Below are 25,911 nucleotides of genomic sequence, written 5' to 3' on the forward strand. Positions count from 1 at the left end.
GCCCGCCGGGCGTCTGCGTGGAGCGGTGGGCGTGGCTGAGGGAAGATGGCGGCGCCCGTGGCTCCGGCTGAGCCCCAAGCCTCCGGGGCTCCCCAGCTCCCCGTGTGTCTCCTGGTGCTGGGGATGGCGGGGTCCGGGAAAACTACCTTTGTGCAGGTGACGTGCACTTCGCGGAAGCGGCGGTAGCGCTCGACAGGTTGCCCGTGGCCGGGGAGGACGGGAAGAAGTTGTCTGGGGAGTTGGGGGCTCTAGGCGCGTGGTTTTCTTGCCTCTGACTCCCGAAGCCTCGAACCCTGGCCTGGGTCGCTTAAGGCAGCCTTCTGGGTGACCATGGTGCATGTTTGGTACAACTGAAATTGTCTTGCTGTGAATGAGCAGCTTTTTTGAACGCCCCGGGCTTAAAAGAGAGTAGGGGATTTAATGCCAGCACCCCTGGTTTTGCGTGAGGAAGTTGTGAAAGAATTAACTTCTTTCGACCCAAGACGTTCTAAGTTCTGAGTGTAGAGCGAACATGGAATCGACAGGGTTCTTGCTTTCACGGTGTTAATGTCTTAGTGAAGGAGATGAGGCGGGGGGGGGGGGGGGACCCCAAACCCTTACAGGGCCATTCGAAGTTAGTGAAGAGGTGATGGAGGGTAGAGGAGGCCTGCTCGATGCCTTTTAAACAGTTTGTTGTTGAACAAGTGTAATAGGTGGAGGGGAGAATGAAATTGTTATAGGTTATTCCCTGGTCTTGCAGAGGCTCACAGGACACCTGCACAACAGAGGCTCCCCACCTTACGTCATCAACCTGGACCCAGCTGTGCATGAAGTCCCCTTTCCCGCCAATATTGGTGAGTGCCTTCAGTTTTCTTTTTTTTTTTCCTGCCCTGAATTAGCCAACTATCTACTTTTTATTTTCTTTGGATTTGCCCGAGTTCCACAACAGGCTTCTTCCTTACTAAGATTCATCCCTCTCTTTATCTAATGGCTCCTAAGGTGTGTATCATTTCCATTCTCCTGTCTGTCTGTCTGTCTGTCTGTCTCTCTCTCTCTCTCTTGTCCTTAGTGTGTGAAACTGTTGTAATGGATTGGAGGAGAAGTCACATTAAGTCAGGCTATAAAAAAAAAAAAAGTGACATATAAATCATTCAGTTTCTTGTATCAGTGTTGTAGTAAGAGTTTATGAGTTCTGCTCGAATTCACTCTGATCTGTAGGAAGGTCCCTTCCATTCCCAAAGGTGTGTGTATGTGTGTGGGGCTGGATTTAAAAATAGACATTGCGTCTCAAAAAACAAACAAACAAACAAACAAACAAAAACAAGAAATGCATTGCTCTGAGGAGAGTTTCTGACTGAAACTATCAGAAAGATTAAGTATGGGTTGTTATCCAAGAGAGTCTGAGGCATAATATTTTAAGAGTTCAGGGTCAGTAGGACCTACCTAGCCAATCACTCCTTGTTTGTTGTTTTTTAATAAAGAAAAAAATGGGAGGTGAGGGGTAGATTCATTATGAAAGTGTATGCGATCCAGTGACAAGGTTCTTGCTGGGTTCAGGCTTCCTGATTCCTTGGCTATCACTATAATCCTAGTAAGCTTCTTATATCCCAAATATACAAATTAAGGGGGAGGTGGGGAGATGTTGTTTTAAGAATCATAGATCATTTTGGGAAGATTTGGCAAAAAGTTTCCTATCCAGACTCGAGGATAACTTGTAATATTGTTCCTCTCCTGGCTGGTGGGTCGATTTCTTATAATTTATTTATTTTTATTTTATGTGTATGGATGTTGTACCTGCGTCTGTGCATCATGGTATGTGCCTGATTCCTTCAGAGGCCAGAAGAGGGTGCCAGAACCCCTGGAACTTGACTTACGGACATTTGTGAGCCGCTCTGTAGGTGCTGGGAACTGAATCTGGGTCTTCTACAAGAGTCACAAGTGCTCTTAATCACTGAGCCCAGCTCCTGGTAGATAGGTTTTTTTTGTTTTGTTTTTTTTTTTTTTTTGGTTTTTCGAGACAGGGTTTCTCTGTGTAGCTTTGCGCCTTTCCTGGAACTCGTTTTGGAGACCAGGCTGGCCTCGAACTCACAGAGATCCGCCTGCCTCTGCCTCCCGAGTGCTGGGATTAAAGGCGTGCGCCACCACCGCCCGGCCGGTAGATAGGTTTTGGTAGATCCCAGTGGATGGATTCTTTTTTCATATGTCTGTGAGTTGCCTCTATTACCAGGCAGTGGTTAGTAAGAAGTCTTATTTTCTCGGTTTGAGTTTTGTTTTTTCCCCTGTGCACGTGCCCACTACCATTAAAATTGATTAAAACTTTTAATCTTGTTTCAGACAATATCTATCATGATTAAGAGCTTCTAGCCTAACTTTTTTGTTTGTTTGAGACAGGGTCTCTCTATGTAGTCCTGGCTGTCTGTCCTGGAACTTACTTTGTAGACCAGACTGGTCTCAGACTCATAGACATCTGCTGGACTCTGCCTCTGCCTCTTGAGTGCTGGGATTAAAAGTGTGCATCATCACACCTAGGAGCTCAACATTCTTCATAGGATACTTGGCAGTACCTTTAGTCCGGAAAGAAGCCATTGTAACTGGAGAAAGGTATAAGAAAATGCTGGTAAGAAGCCTAAGTCAGTTTTGGTGGCACTTGTGCAACCTTAGCACTCAGGAGGCTGAGGCAGGAGAATTGCTCAGAGTTTGAGGATAGCTTGGACTCCATGGAAAGTTCAAAGCCAGTCCAGACAACTGAGACCGTGCCTCAAGAGGTAAAATAACACCGGGTGGTGGTGGCGCATGCCTTTAATCCCAGCACTTGGGAAGCAGAGCCAGGCAGATCTCTGTGAGTTTGAGGCCAGCCTGGGCTACAGAGCAAGATCCAGGAAAGGCATCAAAACTACAGAGAAACCCTGTCTTGAAAAACAAACAAACAAAAAACAAAAAAGAAGTAAAGTAAACCATGATCTCTCTTTTCCCCTCAGATATTCGTGACACAGTGAAGTATAAAGAAGTCATGAAACAGTATCCTTTTCTTTGTCTACTGTGGGATGGATGGACTCGTCTCTGGAGAATTGCTCCCCACTTTGACGGACTGGTTTGCCTGTCAAATTGTGAAATGCACAAGTAGAAAACTTACTTTTAAGTAATCTGTATTAAAAAGATATAAGATGAATGTAGGGAGAGTAGAGGTTTCCAGCCATCCTACCCTACCATTTGATTCCAGTTTTCTTGACATGCACAGACTACAGGTATTGTAATCAGAGAGCAGAAGATGAGTGGCCAGCTGTTAACTGCCCGGGTCCAGTGAAGTGATGTTGTCTTGGGTGAGACAGTCATTGATAACTATGAATTCAACCAGGAAACTCAGAAAAATATGTTGAGTTGGATTAATTCTCATGGATTGATTTCAGCATGGCATGTGGCTCTCTGTAAGTACTTTTAGGTTGCTTGGTTAGTTAGGATCAGAGTAAAGAGTGTTACATGTAGTCCGGGCGGGGATGGACCTCACTGTCCCCCGGCTGGCCTGAAATCCACAGAGATCTGCCTGCCTCTACCTCCTGAATGCTGGGATTAAATGCGTGGGCTCCCACGTCTGGCTGCGTAGATGATTTTAATGACGGATGCCAGCAGCCTGTCACCCACTGTTGACACGTCTGTGTATTCACTACGTTTTGGCCATTATCTTGTGTGACCATCCCTAAAATGATAGATGAACGAGGAGGCCCTTGCTAGTCAGTGGTTCTTGGAATGTCAAGGTTGTGTGGTGGTCAAGACTGGGTTGCCAGTGCCCATTGATTGAACACGAATACCGTTACATACTGAACATGATGCTCTTGGATGAATGACAGTCTAGATATGAGCCATGTGATCTCATATGTGCAACTTAAATCCTTAACTGAATGCTCAGGTATGGCCTGGGACCAAATGGCGGCATAGTGACCTCGCTCAATCTCTTTGCTACCAGATTTGATCAGGTGAGGCTTCTTTACATTTACAGGCATGGTACTCTAAAAGTCTGACTCTGAAGATGCTCCTGCTTGATCCCATTGATAAAGAAGAGCAGCAAAAATGGAGAAATACCAAAAATAAGCAGGCATTTTGGTAGACAGAGATAACCTCTGACTGCGTTGGGACACTTTCACCTTTAACGTTTGTGAGGGAACAAAAGAGAAATCCCAGAGACCTGGGTTCTTCCTGTGACCTGTTCCCGGCTTATGGTGTCACTGAGGGTACAGGGCCCTGCCGTTAGCCACAGCGAGGGAGGTGAAATAATGACCCTTTTTTCTTGTAAGGAGTATTTGCCATCCTCTAGATTTCCCGTCCCTTACTCCCATGAGAGTGGCTTATAATCACTACATTTTACTCTGGTTCTGCTACTTGAGACATTAGCACTTGACCCAAAGCCAGGATGGTGTGTAACTGAATTCCCAGCTCGGGAGCATGAAGCAGGAGAATCGCACGAGGCTGAGGTCCGCAGTATGCCTGACCCTGGCTCTTTAAAGCAGACAAATATGGCCATTGTGTTGGGGGACCCTGATGCCCCAGTGACGGTCCAGGTCTGGCGCTGTGCTCCAGGTTCCAGTGCTGTTGCTGTGGCTCTGCATCGAGGAGGCCATTGCTTGGTGTCCTCGGGTTGTGCCCTGTGATGGTGCATGTAACGCGTGCCACCCTGGAGGGTGACCTCTGGTGCGGTGTTGGAATTAGATGGTGTTACAGTTGACATCTTTTTCTTCTAGGTGATGAAATTTATCGAGAAGGCCCAGAACACGTTCAGGTAGGTGGTTTGAGTTGACTGCCTGTCACTGATACAGTTCTAGACCTTTGAGAGGATTTGGTGACCTTTGAACCCCGAAACTGTGTTAGCTGAGACAAGTCATGAAAAGAAAGAAAGGTGGACAGTAAAATCGTTGGGATGACACATAACACAGAGGACTGCTCCCAGTTATATTGGCCCCTCCCACAACCCCAGCACTTCTCTTCCTTTTTCTATGACTTTTGGAGAAACACTTACTGTTTTCTCCTTTCTCAGATTAAGGGAGGAAGACTTTTGCTCTTTGTTTGAGAGAGCACAGTCAACCATGATAGAGAAGACCTCATTTCTCTCCATTAACTGCTATTAAAGTTTTGATATGTTTACTTTTTCTTTTTGTGTAATTTTCTGTTCAGATTTTAAAGCTATAAAAGAGGGGAAGACATCTGTATTATGTGTCTAAGTCACAACATCCTAAAACAAATACTACTGCTGCCAGCAGATTCATTGTACGCATTTCTGATGAAATTCAGTACAGAAACTCTGTCTCGAAAAACAAAACAAAAACAAATTAAAAGCATGTGCCAGCGAGATGGCTCAGCAGGTAGAGGCGCCTGCAGCCAAGCCTGATGACCTGAGTCTGGTTCCTGGGACCCCTATGGTGGGAGCAGAGAACTCCCACAAGTTGACCTCTGGCCTCCACATGTCTCCTGTGTACTTTTACATGTAAACTAAATAAATGGAATAAAAAGGTTATTTTAAAAGAATACATATTTGAGACATGAAACTGTCATTCTCGGTCCTAGTAACAATGACTGTTATTCGCTGCTTGGCATTTCACCTATTTCTATGCATAAAGTATTACAAAGATGGGATTATAATCAAGGTAGATTTTTGTTTTCATTAGAAAAAAATACCAAGGGCTGGAGAGATGGCTCAGCCGTTAAAGGCTAGGCTTACAACCTGAAATATAAGAAAAAAAACCAACAGAACAGTTTTTTTGTTTTGGTTTGGTTTTGAGACAGGGTTTCTCTGTGTAGCCCTGGCTGTTTTGGATCTCGCCCTGTAGACCAGGCTGACCTCGAACTCACAGAGATCCACCTGCCTCTGCCTCCCGAGTGCTGGGATTAAAGACATGCGCTACCACCTCCGGGCTAAAAAAGGTTCTTTGAGATCACATTCTGTAGTTTTCTTTTTTTTTTTTTTTGTTTGTTTGGTTTTTTCGAGACAGGGTTTCTCTGTGTAGTTTTGCGCCTTTCCTGGAGCTCACTTGGTAGCCCAGGCTGGCCTCGAACTCACAGCGATCCGCCTGGCTCTGCCTCCCGAGTGCTGGGATTAAAGGCGTGCGCCACCACCGCCCGGCTGTAGTTTTCTTTTTTAAAATGTATTTTATTATATTTACATACTGGTGCATGGATCATGATTGTTTAATTTCACACATCTCACCTATATACTCATTAACAGTCACTCCTTAATTTCCCTTCTCTGTTTCCCTAGTACCTGTCCTGTATTTATTTGCTAACTTTCTTATTAGTTTATTCTCATGGGGATTGGACTTGGTGTCGAACACCCTAAGCCCATGCTCAGCCTGTGTTTGACCCTGACTTCCATCCCTAACCCCAAGTTTGCCTGTTTCTAAAAGTATATTTATTAAGATACAGTTTACATGACATCCAAGTGTACAAGTCTGTGGCATCTAATACGTCCGGAGTTGTACACAGGGTTGTGTAACTGTCAGTGCGGTCAATTCTAGAATGTTCTATAGGCAGTAGGTATCCCCCACTCCCCCATTCCTCCATTTTTTTCTCCTTCCCCCCACACCTCCCTAAGAAACAAGATGCTTCCCAAGAGAGCTGCGTTCTGGTTTTGCTAACGTCTCATTGGTAGCGAAGGGTTTCTGTAATTACACCGTTTCCTCTCTGATTAGTTACTGCAGATTGTGCTGTGCTGTTTCTTCTCATTGGCATGCACATTGTACCTGGAGCACGCTCTTGGGAATGCGCAGTTTTAGGGCATGGTAGGACTGTGGTTGGCAGTGTGCAGAGGTTGTTGCAGTCTTGGGTCAGCAGACACTGAGCATTCGCTGTGATGGAATATCGTCAGAATTGTCCAAGTATTACACCCCTTCATGGTCTCCTTGACGCAGATATGTCTTGATTGACACACCCGGACAGATTGAAGTGTTCACCTGGTCAGCTTCTGGGACCATCATCACCGAGGCCCTGGTGAGTGTCCTGGGTCTTGTTCCTGAGAGCATCTGGAGGGTTTGCTCGGCCTCTGTCTCCTGCCTGGGCTGAACACGAGGGGGAGAGGGGAGGCTCTGCACGCCCTGTCTACAGTGCGGCTCTTACAAGAAAGGGAGGAGAAGAGGACGGGAGCAAGTGATGAGCCCCGTGACTAAGACCTCACTTACTCGGTGGTTCTTCTAGGCATCCTCATTTCCAACAGTGGTCATCTACGTGATGGACACGTCCCGAAGCACTAACCCGGTGACCTTCATGTCCAATATGCTGTATGCATGCAGGTAACTGGTGGTTGGTAGGCATGGTGTTCTGCCAGCTGTGAGGCTGCTTTCTCTTTCTCCTATCTACCTGTCTGTCTGTCTGTCTGTCTGTCATCTATCTATATCTATCATCTGTCTGTCTGTCTATCTATCTATCTATTGTTTTTTTGAGACACGGTTTCTCTGTGTAACAGCCCTAGCTGTTCTTGAACTCACTCTGTAGACCAGGCTGGCCTCGAACTCACAGAGATCCAGCTGCCTCTGCCTCCCGAGTGCTGGGATTAAAGGCGTGCGCCACCACCGCCCGGCTCTCCTTTTTATTTTTTAAAGACATTTACTTACTTATTTGTATGTATGTGGGCCTGTATGATTGTATGTGTACCACGGGTGTGCAGGAGCTCGTGGAGGCTAGAAGAGGATGTCAGATCTCTTCAAACTGGACTTAGAAGTGCTTGTGAGCCACCATGTAGGTGTTGGGAACCGAACCTGGGTCCTCTGTATAAGCTCTTAACTGCTGAGCCATATCTCCAGCTTTATTTTTTCTGACTTTATTCCCCTTTTGGTTTTGAGTCCTGGTTATATACCCCTGGATTTGTGATCATCTGTATTTACAGATTGTCCTGAGTCAGGAGAAGGCCAGTAAAGAGAGACATATATTATTGGCATTTTCTCTCAGCATCTTCCTCCCTTGGCTGTCACAGAAATATGCGGTGGTTATTCCCAGCTGGGTGAGATCCATGTCAGGGTAGAATCAGTTCTTTGGTATAAATGGTGCTTAGGTGTTGTATAAGTAATATAAAAATGTAACATGAAGAGACACCAGGAATAAAAAGTTTTATCAAAACGAGGTGTAGTGGTGCATTCCTATAATCCCAAGTCATGAGGTGAAGGAGGGCAAATTCAAAGTCAGTATAGAGTATGGAGTGAGACCCTGCCATAACATTAGGAACATTAGGAACAGAAAGATTATAGTTATCATCCCAACATGTACTAGTTTGTCCCAGATGTTGCATTGGGAGAAAAAAAGTTGCTTCACGGTTCACTGTGAATGCAGACTGAGGTTTGAGGAGAGTGCCGTGGAGACTGAGAGGAGCCATCACCAGGATGCTGGGTCTCGAAGTAAACGTCACATTGGATGCAAGACGTCCTGACACAGGAAGATAGCATTGCTCCACCCTTACGTCAAGGAGTAAAACACATGTCCTTGATTATCCTGAGTGTAGAGTCATTTCACAGTGCATTCATAGCTCAGAATGTAGCTCAGCAGGAGAGGTGTGCCCCTTACTTTCCAGGCCTGGGTCAGCCATCAGGACTGCGGACATTAATAAAGGGTAGGGGAGATCAACTTAAGACAATTCATGATGCACGCCTTAAGTGTATATAATTTTATCTTGGGCATCTACCTCAGGAAATGTGGGAAATTTTCAACCTGCAGGACAATGTTTCCGGAGGCTGAAGCAAAAGCATTGCCATAAATTCAAGCCCATCCTGGACTGTGGGCTAAGAAGTTCTAGGCTAGTGCAGGCTACAGAAAGAGACCCTGTATACAGTAAAAATTGTATACATTTACATGGCATTTGTATGGATTAAAGGAGATAATGTATATATGTACATGTGAAAGTGCCTACCAGAGTAACCATCCTGTTTTGGGTATTCAGTAAATGTTCATTCCCTCCACTTGGGTAACAAAAGAGAGAATTGTTTGATAAAATATTAAAAAGGATCACTATCAACACATGGTATGGGCTGGGGGTCAGTTGCTGCCTTGATGTTGGTGGTCATTTTCCTTTGGCAGAGGAGACTCAGTACCACTTATAATTTACTCTGAAGGTTTTCCTGTTCTCTTTACTTAGTGCCAAGAGCTTGACTGCCTTTAGTTGTTTTTAGAAATAAACTCTCACTATATGTTCAGACTGGCCTTGAACTCATGAACTTCCTGCCTGTGCCTTCTGAGTGCTGGAATTACAAGCATGTGATGTTATGCCTGGCCTTAAATGCTTTTAATAATGCTGGCTCCATCTTTGATTTTTTTTTCAGCATCTTGTACAAAACCAAGCTGCCTTTCATTGTGGTCATGAACAAAGTAAGTGCTGCTTCCTGTGGGGATGTCAACATGTCTTTAACACAGAGCCATGACTGACGTTAGAAGTCTGGATAGGTGTGAAGAGTGACTTCAAGTGCTGTCAGCAGATTAAGATTTTACTGCAGAGGCTGGGTGGTGGTAGTGCATGCTTTTGATCCCATCCCAACTCTTGGGAGGCAGAGGCAGGCAGATCTCTGAGTTCGAGGCCAGCCAATATGCTGTATGCATGCAGGTAACTGGTGGTTACTACAGAAAGTCGGAGGGACATCAGGGGAGTGGGTGCCGCCTCTCACCCAGTGATGGTAGGGCGGACAGGCTAACCCGTCAGCCAGAGTGATTCAGTTGTTCCTTAGCGTCAGGGATTCTGTGTCAGTAGAGGGGCAGCAGTCCCCTGGGAATGCCGATCAGAGGCAAGGCAGCTTCCTTAGGGTTTGTTGCAGTGGAGCTGGGAACGGGAGCCGGAGAAGGAAACTCTGGATGCTGAGTTCTTGGCGGTCACCACTTGCGTAAATGGTTTTTGCCCTGGTTTAGTTGTACTCTTGATTCAGGTCGCTGACGCCTGCCTTCTCTCTGGCACAGACCGACATCATCGACCACAGCTTTGCAGTGGAGTGGATGCAGGACTTTGAGGCTTTCCAAGATGCCTTGAACCAGGAGACTACCTACGTCAGTAACCTGACTCGCTCCATGAGCCTGGTGTTAGATGAGTTTTACAGCTCCCTCCGGGTAAATTGATCTCCTGATGTAGTGGTGGTTGCTGCAGATAATGGCTTACCATAGCCTTAACGGGCCAGCGCCGAAAGGAAATGCTCTACGTTCTGTAAAGCAAGCTCTGCTGCGTTGCTTAGTAAAGGGGGTCCATGGGCTGGGATGCAGCTCGGTAGCAGAGTCCTTGTCCAGCACGCACATTCATGCTTTCTTGGCAGGTGGTGGGTGTCTCTGCTGTGGTGGGCACCGGCTTCGATGAACTCTGTGCTCAGGTCGCCAGTGCCGCCGAGGAGTACGAAAGGTGAGGATGAGGGCAGGACCGTCGATGCGCTCTTCGTCGCACACCATCCTCACGTGGTGGTCGTGCCAGGAGAGGCATCTCCATCTCCTGTGGAAAGGGTATCTACTTGCCTATGTGTATCAGACCTGGCCACGCTCAGGAGTGACAGGTGCCTGTTCCCTTCTTTGAAAAGGTAGCCGTATAAAGTGTTCACTGCTCTGAGGGGTTGCCTGGCAGCGGCCATCAGGCCTGTTCTGAGAAGAGCCACTTGGTAGATCTCACAAGCTTCGTGGGCAACTTCTCACGTCTGTTGTAGGACAGAAGACCTGTAGATAGTTCAGAAACAGGCTCATGGTTATGTCCCTGTAAGACATCACCTGCTCACCGGCATGGTGTGGACTTGGCACTAGGGTTGCTGTATTACTTGAAGAAGTACACGCTAAGTGCTATCAGAGTTATTGACACCTCATGGAGACACTTCATTGCTGACAGTGGGGTCCCATTCACCTGTGACACCGAGACCATGACCTCATGGGCTGCTTGTTAGCATGCTGCTTGGGCTTCCTAGTTTGACCCTAAGGGCGACATTGTGGTTGCCAGGCAACATTATTTATCATACACTGATGAACCCTGAAGGGTATTGTGTATGTTTCCCAGGCTCAGGATGCAGTCGGTTCTGTTGTCACTCAGGTCCATCACTTCCTTACACCCCGGGCTTCCTGAGCAGCAGCCCGTCTCCTTACCTGTTTCCTCCTCACACCAGTGACGAGCCCCTCAGTTCCTCAGCGGGGGTGGCTTCATTGTCAGCTTCTACAGCAGCCCTTAGGTGTTGTTGAGTTCCACAGGGCAGACTCAGTGATGCGGAGGGTGTGCGGGGACTCCAGTGAGGTCGCAAACAAGGGATAGGTCGGGTGGGTGGTGTGGGTCATTCGGGAGAGGAACTTACAAGGCATTTCTTTCTCCAGGGAATATCGGCCTGAATACGAGCGCCTGAAGAAATCACTGGTAAGAGGGAGAGGGTTAGAGCTGTCAGAGAGTCCTTCTGACCCACACGTGGCACAGGCCTGCAGTCCCAGCCAGTCACCAGAGACTGGTGGGGGACTCTTGAGCGGAGGAGTTGGGGACCAGCTGGTATGCTGGCCTGTGCTGTAATCTGCACTCAGGTAGGAGGCATGAGAAGGAAAGAAGGTTTGGAGACCGGGGTCTCCGTGTAGCCCAGGATGTCCAGGAACTTACTCTGTAGACCAGGCTGGCCTCAAACTCGTAGAGATGTGCTTGTCTCTGCCTCCCGAGTGCTGGGATTAAAGACGTGTGCCACCACTGCTTGGCTTGTATTTTATTTTTTCCCCAGCTTTATTGAGATATAATTGACTAATGGAATTTCAGTGTTTCTTTTAAATTCTTGCATTTTTTTTTGTGTGTGTTTGTTTTGTTTTTTTTTCGTTTTTTGGTAGGGCTCTACACACTGAGCTGTGTGCTCAGCTCTGTTTGGTTTTGAGTTGAGGTCTCACCGTACCCCAGGCTGGTCTAAAACTCTGGGGCTCTAGTGCTCTCTTATCTCAGCCACCTGAGCAGGTGGGACTACAGGCCTGTGACACCACGTCCCGTCTCAAACCCTTGGTCATTGACATTGATAAGGCTGTGTGTAATTGTCTGTATGCAGAAAGGCCTCCTAGCAACCTTTCTTCTCTTCATATGTGAATATTTATCCTTCTTTTGCCTCATCCTTCTGAGTGCTGGGATTACAGTCTGAGCACCACACAGGCTTTGTATCTGAATTTTTAAAATATCCGAGTTTTGCTGAAATATATTTACCAAGACCTTTTATGCCCTACCTCACCCAGTCTCTGAGGTCAGCTTTAAGGCTTGTTGTAGGATTTTGAAGAGTAGAGGGTGTCACACAGCTCTTGTCCCAGACTCTAACTTGAGTCTCTCCCATTGTCAGAGCCTGCATGGGGTCCTTTCTCCGAGGGCCTTGCAAGCTCCACTTGAGGGTTCTTTGGTCATGGTTTTGGGTGTAAGCCCTGAAGCTCTGAATGAGTTCATTCAGCACATGACTGAGAATCTGCTGCCGCTTGGGCCCACTGGCTCACTCGTTTTGTCTCCATGTCTGCCATCCTTTACCAGCCTCTAGTACTTTATAATTCCTAATCTCTTCTTAAAAGGGTGCCATCTGGGGCCTGGGGACCCAGCTCAGTTGGTTGAGAGTCTTTTTAGCATGTATTGTGCTTGTTCTTAGGTGGTGGACCCTATTAAGTTCAATATCATCCGTGGTTACATAGAGAGTTTGGGGGTGGGTGGCCTACACTACATGATTCCCTACCTTTAAAAAAAAAATCAAACTGGCATCTAACTATTATATATATTATTGTAATAATTTATAATTTACTTTGCTTTATTTCTTTGTTCTGGAGATTGAAACCAGTGCTTCACGTCTGCTGAGCACCTAGCTGCTCACTTAAAAGCCCTGCCCCAGAGATCTCCTTTGAAAAAAAAAAGTTACAGTCTTAAATTTATTGGTATCTGGAGGACAAAGGACAGCTTGCGGGAGTCGGTTCTCTCCTATCACGTGGGGTCCGCAGATGGGATTCAGGTCGTCCCTCATGGCCGGCACTTACACCTCTGAGCCCTCTCACCAGCCCGGGACCTGCTGCTTTAACCTGAGGACGTTCCCTCCGTCTGTAGGCGAGTGCCCAGAGCGATCAGCAGAAGGAGCAACTGGAGCGCCTGCGGAAGGACATGGGCTCCGTAGCCCTGGACACAGGGACCGGCAAAGGTATCGGAAGGGCGCTTGCTGAGGGCAGAGGATGGGGGTGGAGCACTCAGCAGCAAGAGAAAGGGTGGGGCGGTGGGAGACGTGCGTACACGGATCTGCAAAGTGACCCGGGACAGAAAGTACCCGAGGGTGGTGTGCGCTTTACGCTGCTCTGAGGTCCTTTTGGAAGTTTTGTACTTTGGCAAAGTGCTCTGGCTGTTTTTTTTTTTTTTTTTTTTAAAGTGTATTATAACTGAATTTTAGATATTACTTAAAACTCATGCAAATATGATGATCTTTTATTTTGAATCCTTCTGTGTATACTTCCTAGAAATATAGATATTATTTTATAAAACCTCAGTATAGCTAGGAGGTGGTGGTGCATATGTTTAATCCTAGCACTCAGGAGGCAGAGGCAGGCAGATCTCTGAGTTTGAGGCCAACCTGGTCTACAGAGTTCCATCCAGGGCTACACAGAGAAACTCTATCTCAAAAAAACCAAACCAAACCAAAACACCTCTGCACAATGAGGAAAAAACGAGGAGATTAGCATGGAGACACCATTGTCTAATGCATGGCCTTACTTAGGTACAGCCATTTCCCTTCAGAGCAGACTTAGCGCATCAGCGTTGGGATTGAGAGCCCTTATCCACGGAGCGTTCAGCTTATCCTGGACTTCCTGTTTATTCTGCTGGTTTCTTTCCTTACATGCCTGCACATTTTAATTACGAAATGCTTCGGTGTCTGCTCAGGCTGGTCTCCCTGGTGCTGTTTCCTCTTCCTGCTATTCACACGTTTGCTTTTCCACATGCACTTCTCATCAGCTTCTCGGCCTCCTAGAAGGCTTTGGCATTTGTAAAGAGGTTGCCTTGTGCTGCTTACATAGGAAGAACCGACCTGGCTGATCTCACACCTTCCTCCTCAAGAGCAGGAAGAATTTTTGTATTTGGCAGGTCTTGTGTCTTTCTGGAATGTTATCCTGAGTATGTTTTGCATATTTCTTGTTACATTAGGCAGTGGATTTTGTCTTCCTTATTAAGTGTCATTACTGTTTTAAACTGCTTGGTCTCCTAACGTGTGGGTCTGTGTTGTGTTCTGTGTTTCAGTCTTTGATCCTGCTGCCTCCTCACTCTTGGTTCTTCCCTCTTCTGTCCCCTTTCTTTCCTTCTGTCTGTTATTCTTATCACTGACCCTCAGAGGGGAGTGTCTAGGATGTGCTCATATTAAATAATAAATACCCCTGGGGCTGCAGAGATGGCTCGTCAGTTAAGAGCACTTGTTGCTCTTGCAGAGAACCAGGATTTAATTCCCAGCCCCCATGATGGCTCATAACCACCCACTCCAGTTTCAGGGGAGCCATCTCTCTCTTTTGACCTCCATGGGCATCAGGCTTACATGTGGTTCATAAATACACAAATAAAAGTAGTCAAAACACACACATAATAAGTCTAAAATACATATATACCCCACTTCCTCGAGAGGCAAGAAGATGAACTGCCCACAAGAAGCAGGGTGGAAAATTGTTGCAACTCTGTGAGACCCAGAAACCAAATAGATGGACTTTATTTTTTAATATATAATAAGTTCCATTTTATTTATATATTTATTGTGACAATAAATTATAAGCTTTAGGTTTTTTGTTTTTTTTTTTTCCTTCATATAGCAACATTTTTTTCTTGGGTACCTTATTAAAAGAAAGAAGCTTCTGTTGTGACCTTCATTCACTTGTTTTCATCAGAGAACAGCAAGGTGGGAACCTGCCTCGGTAGCCAGTGACATGAATGCTCCTGGGCCATTCCTGATACCTCCCCATCTCATGTGTGTATACACCGAGGTCCTCCAGAGTCACAAATCTGGAGTTAAATCTGCTGCTGCATCCAGATGGGAAGGGAAGAAGAGTCCATGGATGATTTGAGAAAAGTCTCTAGTATATTTGGGTTATTCTTAGTTGGGTGTAGAAGGACATACACTGTCAGCGTATTCTGTCGTCATTGTTCTATAGAGACATAGGTCCCCACACACATACACACACATGGTTTTACTATACATCTCTGGCTGTCCTGGAACTTCTTCTGTAGATCAAGCTGTCCCCGAACTCACAGAGATCTGCTTGCCTCTGCTCAAGTGCTGGGATTAAAGGTGTGCACCACCATGCCTGGCTGGCCACTGAGATCAGCCTGTCTTACACTTCTCCCTAGCTGAGCTCACCAGCCTGACAGTCTCTTGAACAGTGGTCAGTGTTCACACCCTGAGTCCTGGGCCAGGAATTTCTGGATCAGACTTTCTTCCCATTCTTAGGGCCTAGTCCTTATCCACCAAGTAGGGAATTTTACCTCTAATAGTATATTTGTGCTGGGAGCCATCCCTGGCGGTAGACAGGTCCCTGCAGAGGATGTAAGGAGTTGGCGAGGGAGGGAGGTAAGCCAGGCCATGGTGGTGGTGAGAATCTTACAGCTATAAATAAATAAAGAGTGCTCCGTTATTTATACAGAATTTAGTAAGCAGAGATAGATTCATGTTGTTCCAAAACATAGATCATATCATTTTTGTCTTTGGACATGGGTTTCACTTCCTTTTGCTCATCTTTTAGTCATCATTAATAAACTATGACAGGACAGAGTTATAATTTCCAATCATTTTCCCTCAAGTTTTAACATCATTGATAAACAGTTATTTTTTTATAGCCATTTTTACTCATTAACTCCATAACCCAATTTTTAAGAATCTTAAGGCGTATGACTGGTAGATCTGGTTGCTTCAAGGACACCCGGCCATATTGCCGTGTCCCAAGCAGTGTATTATTAACTCTTAACAGTCAGCATGCCCAAGAAAAGTCCTCAGGCCAAAGCTGCTGCAGTTATTATTTAAATTTTGGCATAATACAATGTTTATATTTTATATCTTTATAGAATTTTATATGTCTAATCCTGGCATTCTGTTGTTCCTTGGTCACATGACACCACAGTGACTCTGCGTGAGCTAACTTCTCTAAGAAAGGGAGGTCCTGACACCTCATTCTCTTATCATCTTTCCACTCCATTCTTTGCTCATCAATATAAGTCCCTGTGTGGGGCAGAGGCGACTCCAGCTAGTCTAACTTTGTAGCTGTATATGCCACGTAATCGCCTGAGTGTTCAGTGGGAAGAGGCTTGCAATTCTTCTAGCCCACCGAATCTTGTTAACCTTTCAAGTTTACTTTGTTTTGAATATCTTGTCCCTAAGTAAGTACAGGGACAGATGTTTCAAGAATGTCTCATAGCCTCATAAAGAGACCTCTGGCTTCTTTACGTGTGTCACAACCTCCAAGGTGTAACAAGACCTTCAAGTAGATGAGGATATATATCTTCCTAAAAGTGGGAGGGGTAGTATGTCCAGGACTTTCCTGGGGAACCTTAGAAGCAGCATTCCTGGGAGAAGGCATAAATGATTCAAAAGGAATTTTCTATCAATCCAGTATCCCCAGATTGTGCAAATATTAAAAGTTCTCTAAGTATGCAACAAGTGGAGATGAAAACCCACGGTGCCATGGCAGCCATCATGGGGCTCAGCTTGGCTGGATCTTTGTCAAGCAGCTGGGCTGGCCTATGACTTCTGCCGTTCCCATCAGATATGGCTGCGCCACATTTGATTTTTTTTTTAACCCCCCTTCCATTGCTTGAAGGTTGCCATGGCAGCTCTATTCCATATCATTTCACCCTGTATTTTCTTCAGACCTCCCCTGAACCTCTATCCCACCCAGGAGCTTCTACAGTCTTTAAACTATTGCCAGTTTGCAACCTTATATTTCCTTATCTTTCATTGGAAAAAACCATAGCTCCTTCTAGTCTGTGAGCTAGCGAGGCAGCGTGCTGGTGTTTCAGGGGTACGTTTCTTATGTTTTCCTCAGTGGAAATAAGGGGGCTCGTGAAAGTGCTTTGTGAACGAAGCCCTGGTAGAAATGACAGGTGGAAGACTCACTCTCCTGCCTTCTGTTTGTCACGAGCTCTCTGATGCTGCCAACGGATAGTCGTAATTACTCAGAAGCAGCTCTTGAAGACGCATCTGTACTGACGAGTGTTTTAACCCCAGACAGTGTCGCTCCTGTGCTGGACCCTTCTGACTTGATCCTGACTCGAGGAACCTTGGATGAAGAGGATGAGGAGGCGGAGAGTGATACGGATGACATCGACCACAGAGGTGAGAGGTCGCTGGTGGGACTGACGCTGTTGAGACTTTGAAGATCCGAGTATGTGGTCAATGGCAGGAAAGAGGATGCTAAACCGAACAGTGCCAGCAAAGTCCTATATGTTCTACACGCACACATTTATGCTCCACGGTCTACTTGTGTTCCCTTGCTGTGACAGAATAGCCTGACAGAAAGCAGTTAGTGTCAGAAGGGTTTGCTTCCTAACTCCAGGTTCCATCGTTATGGAGAAGTCAAGGCAGGGACTTCCCTCACATCCACAGTCAGGAGCTGAGAGCAGTGCATCCATACAGCCTCACTGTTTGTATGCCCTCAGCTTGACTTTCCTCTCAAGACAGTCAGGAGCCCTGTCTAGGGAACAGTGTACACACAGTGGGCAGGGTACCAAAACCCCAGTACCATGCCTTTTATGCCTTGTAACTTCTGACTCATCTGCAGATGCCACTGTTTCTGTTAGTGCTGTGTTGGTTAATTGGTGATAAGGATGGACTCCAGGGCTTCCTGCTTGTTAAAAGCATGTGCCACTGAGCTACATCCTGAGTCCTAATGTTGGGTTTTTTAAAAAATGTATTTATTTTTACTTTATGTATGTGAATGTCTTGCCTGCATGTCTATGTACGCACTATGTGAATACTTGGTCCCCGCGGAGGTCAGAAGTCCCCTGGAACTGGAGGTACAGATGTTGTGAGCCACCACGTGGGTGCTGGGCACAAAGCTGGGGCCTATGTAAGAGCAACCGATGCTCTTAACCACTGAACCACCTCTCCAGCCCCTGAGTGATTTGTTTTGGATCTTTAACAGTCAAATATGGCGGTTCTCTACTTATTCCTAGCTCTTGGGTAGCTGAGGCAGTGGCTAACTCTACTCTAGATGTTTCTCTGTCTCTTCCCTCCCTGAGTAGACCTCCTGTTAGTTATTTATGAAGGGGATGTTCTCTTTACTTAGCTGCTGCACACTTTGGTAACTTGATAAATAAGGCACGCTTCTAGAAGCCGTTTCATTAATGGAGGTGTGAGTACTTAATGCCGGAAAAGTAGTTTCAGCCAGGTGTGGTGGCACATGCCTGGAACCCAGTGGTGGAGACTGAGGCAGGAGGACTTTGAGTTCCAGGCCAGCTTGGGATTTATAGTGAGTCCCTGTCTTGAAAAAGTGAGAAATCATTTTCAAATGTGGTTTCTGACGGGGGGTGGGGGGGTGGGGAGGGTGACAGGGCTGACTTGCTTGTCGTTCCCGGAGGGTTTTAAAAGGAGCACCCTTTTCTCCTACAGTTACAGAGGAAAGCCGCGAAGAGCCAGCGTTTCAGAACTTCATGCAAGAATCAATGGCACAACATTGGAAGAGAAACAAGTAGCCCATCCCACTTGTTCCTGAGTCTGACATGCTGGGTCTCCACAGAGAGGTCCTTCCTGGGAGTCAGGGCTGCAGGCAAGAGCAGTTTCTCCAGGATAGTGACTTCTTTGAGGGAAACCGGACTTAGATGAAGTCAGGGTTGAAGCTGGAGCTGGCAGGTGGGTGCCCGTCCTTGGGAACTTCTCCTGGTATTTAATACAAGGAAGTGGATTCTCACCGCTCTGGAAGCTGATAACTGTCGAGCCTAAAACTTGGAGTTGCACTGTTTGAACTCAAGTACTTTCGCTGCTCATGGGACGGTTCTGAAGACGACTTTGGATCTTGACCAGGCTGGACCGTGGACTCAGCTTCTTTAGCACTGTGTTTTTGCCTCTGCACCTCAAGTTGCTGTTCTTAACAACAGGATGGGAGGAGACGGGGCAGTGCGGGCCCTTGGCAGCCAGAGCTGGTATGAGATGTGCTCGCAAGGGGTAACATTATAGAGAGTTCTGTTTGAAGGGTGACCTGGATAAAGTTTTTAACTTTGTGGTAAACCTGTCTGTCATGATTTCAAGGTAGAAATTACGTGATCACTAATTGATTCACTGTTAGAACCGGACTTTAAAGGCAGGTCTGGCGGGATGTAATGTGTAGTTTAGTTTCCCATGTGCATTACATTACCTACCCAGGTCCAAAGCATGTCCTATTTATATTGTCCTTAGAACAATGTAGAGCATTGTGATCACAGGATTTGGCTAGGTATCTATTCAATAACACAAAACCAGAAGGGTTTGCCCTCGTTCTCAGAGTGCAGTCTCTGGACCAGAAGTAAGATCATCAGCCAGGAAAGTTTTACTGATTTATCTCCAAATTGGCTTCACCAGAAATGGGGTGGGGGCTCAGCAGACTGTTCAGTAAGCCCCCCAGGTGACTGGGGTGTGCTCGACTTTCAGAACACTGTTCCAACTCAGCCTACGACTTAATCCCAGGCCAGATGAATCAGCTACCAGTCCTCATAACTTGCCTTTTCAAAGTATCCTTGTCTTTCTTGACTTGGTGCCTGTCCTCCAGTATTATTTCAAGGCAACACAGAATTTTATTTTACCATTAATTATTCAATATTCCATACCTAGTGGGAAACTCTGATCTTTCCTTTTTAAAGCTAAAACCTTTCTGCCCGACGTCATGCCGTTGTGGTGCACATCTTTTTTTTTTTTTTTTTTTTGTGGTGCACATCTTTAATCCCAGCATTTGGGAGGCAGACAGGTGGGCTTCTGTGAGTTCGAGACCTGTCAGGGATACCTAGTGAGACCGTCTTAAAAAAGAGAAAGAGGACCTTTCTTGTGTCCCAGACCACCTCTGCCTCCTGAATGCTGTGTCTATACGGTTGGGCCACTATACTTGCTTGACCTATTTAAGGGGAAACTATTTGCAAAGCAATACTCTGAACATGTTCAGCTCTTCTCCATGGTGCCTCCTCTTACCTATTTCTCTCTTAAAATGTTACTTGTCTCTCCTGCTGTCAGCTCTGTAGGGTCCTGTCTTTATGCCACTTGTGTGAGACTTAGTATATGGATGTGCTTAATGAATGTTTCCCAAGTAAGTGAACTAAACACTGTACATACACTGCCTCTTGGCCACTTCATTCATGAAAATGAAGATCAAAACGGGGTAGATTTTAAGAGTGTTAAGGATTAGTTTGGAAATTCATAAATATTTTAAAATAAGGTATAACTTCAGGTCAGTCTAAGGTACATGATGTGGCTGTCTTTAAAACCCCTGGAAGTGGGATGGGGAGATGGGTTAGTGGGCTAAAGGCGTTGCTGTGCCAGCCTGGCGCCATGGGTTCCGTCCCTGGAGCTGTGTGAAGGTGGATGGAGAGAGTTGTCTCTGGCTTCCTCACACACGACCGCACCCACATGCGCTAGCACACAGGCACGAAGTAAACCCGGAAACACACTCCAAGGTCGGGAGCTCAATCCCTCACCTTGGTTTGGCATTTGAGGAAGGGAACATGCCTATCCTTTGGCCTAAACTCGTTTACCATTTGAGATAGAGCTATGCTTGGCCTTCATCGGAGCTTATGGCAGTGGGCATCAATCAGTTAATGCAGAAACCTGTAACTGGCCCAAGTGTGGCGAGTGAGTGGCGGTGAGGTGCTAATTAGGACATATCTATATCACACACACACACATACACACACACCCGTGCTCAGGGACCGTCATAGAAGGGGGGTGAGAAGAATTTAAGAACCACAGGATGGGAGATGGACAGCAAAAAGATACCTTCTGAAGATGATGTAGCCACTGTACTCACGGACTCACTATAGCGCTGGTTACCTGCACAAGATAGGCCTGCCAACATTTCATCATGATGAGGGCACCCTTGAGACCCCACCCCTCCGAGGGCCTGTTAGCAAAGGCTGGTTGTTGAGGGAGGGGGTGTGCTTTTCCTCAGTGAGGTGGCTGCTGCTAGGTTGCTTTTGTTCCACTAAGTTCTCACCTACACTTGAGCCAACTCTGATAAACAGGGTCACACACACAGGACATGAAGGGGGTGGGGCGGAACTTGTTCAGAAGAAGGGAAACACTTGACTGTTTTCAAAAATAATTTATTTTTAAATTTATTGTGTGTGTGTGTGTGTGTGTGTGTGTGTGTGTGTGTGTGTGTGTGTGTGTGTAATGCCCAGGCATGCACCATGGCATGTATATAGGCCAAAGGACAACTTGGAGAGGTTAGTTCTCTCCAGGCACCATGTGGGGTTTCAAGTGCCTTTACCCACTGAGCCATCTCTCTGGCTCCTCAGATGTCTTCTTCAAGAAAACAACAAAACAAAATAAACAACAAAGAACAACCTGGAACAAACCAAATGCTGCCCATCTAGCAACTGGAGCAGGTCCTGTTTGCATCCTTCACAAAGGAGAAAACGAGCAGTTGGAAATGTGCATGGTGAAAATACTTGAAAGTCTCTGTCAGCAGAAAGCATACTAAAAGTAAAAAGGATAAGGTTGGATGGAATAATCTAGAAAAGAACTGTGGGGAAAGCGCTATTTACATAAGGCTGTCACCACGGGGCTCTTATTTTGTAAGAGGCTTGAGTAGCAAAAATAGTTTTGAAACATGACTGATGTTATGTTTAGCTGTGTTCTGTATTACTACTGGATTCCCAATGACTTGACCCAAAATAAACGAATGAGAACCTGACATCTCGAATGGCATATATTGATGTAAATGAATGCACACAGGCCTTGGTGTTTAAGCAGAACACCTCGGCTTCGCACCTCTGCAGGGAACATCATCAAAGTGTCGGTGATTCTTCCCAACTGTGCCCGAGAGATGGCCGAGAGGAGCTAAGAACGTGTGTCCCACAGGAAGATAACAGCGGGGACCGTGCTTTGGTCTGATAACTGCCAGTATCACAGTCGGTCTGTGAACAGTGGCTCTGTTGTTCTGAAAAAGCACAAAAACGGTGCCAACGTGAAATGTAGCCAGGCTAAGACCTTTTCTCTGAAATTAGGAAAGCCCGCTGTATTTAAGAATAAGAATCCAATCACTATTATGGAAACAATCTAAACAACGAGGTTCTCTGCTGCTGATGCTGGTCTGGACCAGAAGGTCCTGCAGTTAAATCTTCCTCATCTTCTTCTTGCAGCGCTGGTTGAAAACGGGGGAGGACCCCATGAGGCTATCCGTGGAGTGGGAACCATAGCTGCTGTCCGAGTCCTCGGGGCTCTGTGGGATTCCAGCTTCACTCATGCCTGACATTGGTTCCTCAAAGACGTCGCTGCCCAACACCCCATGCCCAGACACGTTGCCTTCTTCACTCTCCTGAGGCTCCATTTTCACATGAGCCAGGTTCCAAAGAGGAGAAGCATTTACTTCTGCACCTAGAACGAAGGGGAAGAGTATGAACCTGTGGGGGGCCAAACAGAACAACTGACTCCCATCCAGGGCTGATGAACATCCTCTACGTTGTCTTCATTGCTGTTCCACATATGGACTGAGGATGTCTATATGTCACCCCAAATTACCAACTTCCTCTCCACTTCCCTTCACCTTACCCACCTCCATTTTCCCTACACCAGGAAAGTAAAACTGGGTGGAAAGATTATGTTCAAAGGTAGATACAGTTCCAGGCCTTGCTCAGGTAGTTTATCCTGTCCTTCCCGTGTGTGTGTGTGTGTGTGTGTGTGTGTGTGTTATACAAATAAACCTGCAGGTATGTGTGCATACCTACATGCATGCAGAAGCCAGAGAAGGATGCTGGAATCTTCTGTTGCTCTTACTGCCTTGACCTGGAACTCAGTTTTTACAAGGCTGGCTGGTAAGCTTTTAGGATCACCTGTCTCCATTTCCCAGTGTCGGGATTAGAGACACACATAGCCACCCACTCCTTTGACATGGGTGCTAGGGATTCGAACCCGGGTCCTCACGCTTGCAGAGTAAGCTCTCCTACCCACTGAGCATCTCCCAAGCTCTCTTTCCTTCCTTTTATGGGGCTGTCTTCTTATTTTCCTGCCTTTTGTTTGAGACTCTCTGGACCTCTCCTGCATTCTGAAGACTCTGATCACTGCATGATGCTGACATCTGTCCCCTGCTTGTTTCTCCTGACAAGGGACATGGTCCTGGATGCCCCTCCCTCTCTGTAATCTGGTAATAAATACAGTTCTGCTGTTAACTGTTTCTTCTCCCTTGGCCAAAAGCCTCTTTTCAGCATGTCTGACACTGGCCTAATTTTCTGTGGGTCACATTTGAGGATTTGATATTTAAATTTCTTATGCATTTACATTTGTAAACAAGTATCCAAACTAATTTGCAATGTAACTGACTTGGGTAGTGAGGCAGGCAGTGTGTGGTGTAGCCCAGCCATCCCAGCACGAGGGAGGCTGAAGCTGGAGGACTTGAATTTCAGACCCAATAGACTGTACGGCAAGACCTGTCTCAATAACCAGCCAAACACATACAAGTGTAATGGCCTAAAACTAAAATGAACCAGTGTCATCACAGCTACAACCTACAAGAGAGCCGCGTACTCAAACAGGGTACAACAATCTCATCCTTTTGTCTGCAGTTGGTTGGCCGTCTCTAGGGAGGAACACAGCTTCTTCAGCAGAGCATACTGAAAAGGGCCCACCACAGCTGTTTGTTTCAGCAACGTTCTTCTGCCCATGCCTGCTTCTCCCCACTTAGAGTCCGAGTCTAAAATGTCTAAGTGCTAAGATGGACAGAACTAGAACCCAACTGCACGTAGTGCCTTACTTGAAGCCTGTGGCGAAGCCTCCACCTCCAGGTTGGATGGGAAGCGCTCACTCTGAGCCCCGAGGACTCCGATGGGTAAGGACTGGTCTCCAGAAGCAAGGTCAGCTTCCAGCTCCTCACTGACAGGAAATGTGATGTCACTCACAGGTTCCTCCTTGATCTTCACAGGTTTAGTGTCTTCCGTGGCCTTCTCGGGATTGACAATCCTTTCATACTCTTCAGAGAGCTGCTTACTAATCTGTTGGCAAGCAAGAGTTAATTTTCCAAGGCTATTCTAGAATTTGATTGGATAGTCAACTTGTGGTAACCCAAGGAGAACCCAGCAGAGTACTGGTTAACAGATGAGTTGTACTTTTATTTTTTCTTTCTTTTTGGTGTGTGTGTGCATGTATATGTACATGTGTGGGTATGCACGTGTCTATGCATGTATGTGTGTGCATGTGCACTCAAGTGCATGTGTGTGGAGGTCAAAGAGTCATCGCAGCTGCCTTTCTCAGGTGCTTCCGCCTTGTGAGAAAGCTATCTCCAGGAATCCCTCTCCATCTCCCATCTCACCAATGCTGGGATTTCAGGTGTGCGCCACCACACCTGGCTCTTTTCATGGGCTCGGTCGGGGATCTGAATCAGGTCCTCATGCTTTTGAGGCAAACACTTAACTGAGCCAGCCTGAAAGATGAATGGTAAAACTTCTCCTGCCAGGGCTGGGCGTGCAGGCCAGCGGGAGAGCACGTGCTTCGGGTGTGCAAGGCCATGCATGCATCGGCAGCACCACTAAGCAACAAGGACTTGCGCTGTCAATGGGTGGAAATTGCTGAAGGGTCGGGTCCAAGGTGACGACAGAAGCATACAACGAAAATGTGTCAGAAAATGTCTTGATCATTAATGAAAAGTTACATGAGGCAAGTATGCCGGAGGGAGGAGAGGAAGGCCAGCCACAAGTGGAATCCTGTCTCACATGACAGACCCCCCCCCCCCCCCACACACACACACACAGACATGTGGCCTATAGACCCTACGGTCCAACACGAGTGAAGCAAGCAATCTGGATCCTAAGCAGTCTCAGTTAGAAGCTGAGGGTTCCCGGTCACTCTTAAGTGGACAAACTGCCTAAGATGGACAAACTGGAGAGATGTGTGTGCTCTAACCCTAGCCCTTCAGGCCCCCTTCCAGGACCTCCTTTGGTTTTGTTTAGTTTTCGACCCACTTAGTGTTCTCTGAAACCATTGTGGCTATTACAGGTTTGCCTGGTTTTGCTTCTCGTGACTACTGCAAGTTCAAAAGAGTTTACTCACCTAGTGAGCTATGACCTCCCACAATGCCTGATTCACAATAAGTCACAATAAATGCTTGTTGACTAAAAAGAATGCTAAGCACAGTGCTGAGACCCCAGATACCTTTGAGCTGTCCACTGACTGAAAGGGCCCTGACATCTCACTGGGCCAGTGTGAGGCCACAGAAACAACAGGCCTCGAGAAAAGTGGGTTAAAGCCACTCGGCTGCAAGTCCCCATGCACTGCGCTCCGGAAGGAACCTGTGCTGTGGACACTGCTCGACACTCCCAGACTATGGCATCGGTGCCCACGTCTCCCGGGCCACCTCACCTGGAGCATGTAAGTGTGATAGTCCTTGATGCGATGCTGCCAGAACTTCTGGAGGGAGAGCACGCTGCCAATGCCCACTTCATGGAACACCTGCTCCATGACATCAGGGAACGGGGACTGTCCCAGCAGGGCCTCCCGGTCTACGGCAAAGCGCAGCAGCTTGGTGAACTTCAGGCAGTACTCGTGCGCCACGTCAGTCAGGGTCTCCAGGACGCTCTCATTAGCACACTCGAAGCCTGCGTGGGCCAGGATCGTGGCCACGGCTTGGTAGAGGAGCTGCCGGCAGGAGGGCCAGCTGAGTTCAGTCACAGGTTCTCCTCTTCCGCTGAAAGAGGAGGCATGCTAGTGTTACCTGTGCTCTTGCCCAGGGGTGGCCAACCTGTGGCACTGAGAGTTTTACAATTCCACCTTCCCAGGGAAACAGACCCCTTCATCCTGCAATCTCCCCAGCGACTGCTGTGTATCTGAAGGCAGGGTCTCTCCT

General features: G+C 46.8%; 2 protein-coding genes across 5 annotated transcripts in view; one reads left to right on the forward strand and one right to left on the reverse strand.

Annotated features, from left to right (window-relative positions):
* On the forward strand, nucleotides 1-21,771 carry Gpn1 (GPN-loop GTPase 1). The gene is made up of 14 exons (XM_006984829.4): nucleotides 1-156; nucleotides 740-833; nucleotides 2,958-2,997; nucleotides 3,884-3,950; nucleotides 4,713-4,750; nucleotides 6,873-6,951; nucleotides 7,156-7,250; nucleotides 9,267-9,312; nucleotides 9,892-10,038; nucleotides 10,239-10,321; nucleotides 11,266-11,305; nucleotides 12,986-13,076; nucleotides 17,124-17,231; nucleotides 18,507-21,771. Exons 1-14 carry the CDS (start codon nucleotides 46-48, stop codon nucleotides 18,587-18,589), a joined length of 1,122 nt encoding a protein of 373 aa, XP_006984891.1. The 5' UTR covers nucleotides 1-45; the 3' UTR covers nucleotides 18,590-21,771.
* Supt7l (SPT7 like, STAGA complex subunit gamma) overlaps nucleotides 21,163-25,911 on the reverse strand; it is a 9,115-nt gene continuing 4,366 nt past the window's right edge. For all 4 annotated transcript variants that reach the window (XM_006984828.4, XM_016003422.3, XM_006984827.4 and 1 more), the window contains exons 4-6: nucleotides 25,428-25,752; nucleotides 23,827-24,064; nucleotides 21,163-22,454 (exon numbers count right to left, since the gene is read on the reverse strand). In XM_006984828.4, coding sequence (XP_006984890.1) covers nucleotides 22,192-22,454; nucleotides 23,827-24,064; nucleotides 25,428-25,752 — 826 coding nt within the window. In that variant the 3' untranslated portion in view covers nucleotides 21,163-22,191. The remainder of the gene's footprint in view (nucleotides 22,455-23,826; nucleotides 24,065-25,427; nucleotides 25,753-25,911) is intronic.

The sequence above is a fragment of the Peromyscus maniculatus genome, chromosome 22 (assembly GCF_049852395.1).
Source record: "Peromyscus maniculatus bairdii isolate BWxNUB_F1_BW_parent chromosome 22, HU_Pman_BW_mat_3.1, whole genome shotgun sequence".
Classification (NCBI taxonomy): domain Eukaryota; kingdom Metazoa; phylum Chordata; class Mammalia; order Rodentia; family Cricetidae; genus Peromyscus; species Peromyscus maniculatus.

Bases quoted from the DNA above. Each gene is read 5' to 3' on its own strand.
- Gpn1 (XM_006984829.4), top strand. From the start codon at position 46: ATGGCGGCGCCCGTGGCTCCGGCTGAGCCCCAAGCCTCCGGGGCTCCC. The intron at 2,998-3,883 runs GTATCCTTTTCT...CTGAATGCTCAG, and splicing joins TATAAAGAAGTCATGAAACA to GTATGGCCTGGGACCAAATG. The intron at 11,306-12,985 runs GTAAGAGGGAGA...CTCCGTCTGTAG, and splicing joins AGCGCCTGAAGAAATCACTG to GCGAGTGCCCAGAGCGATCA.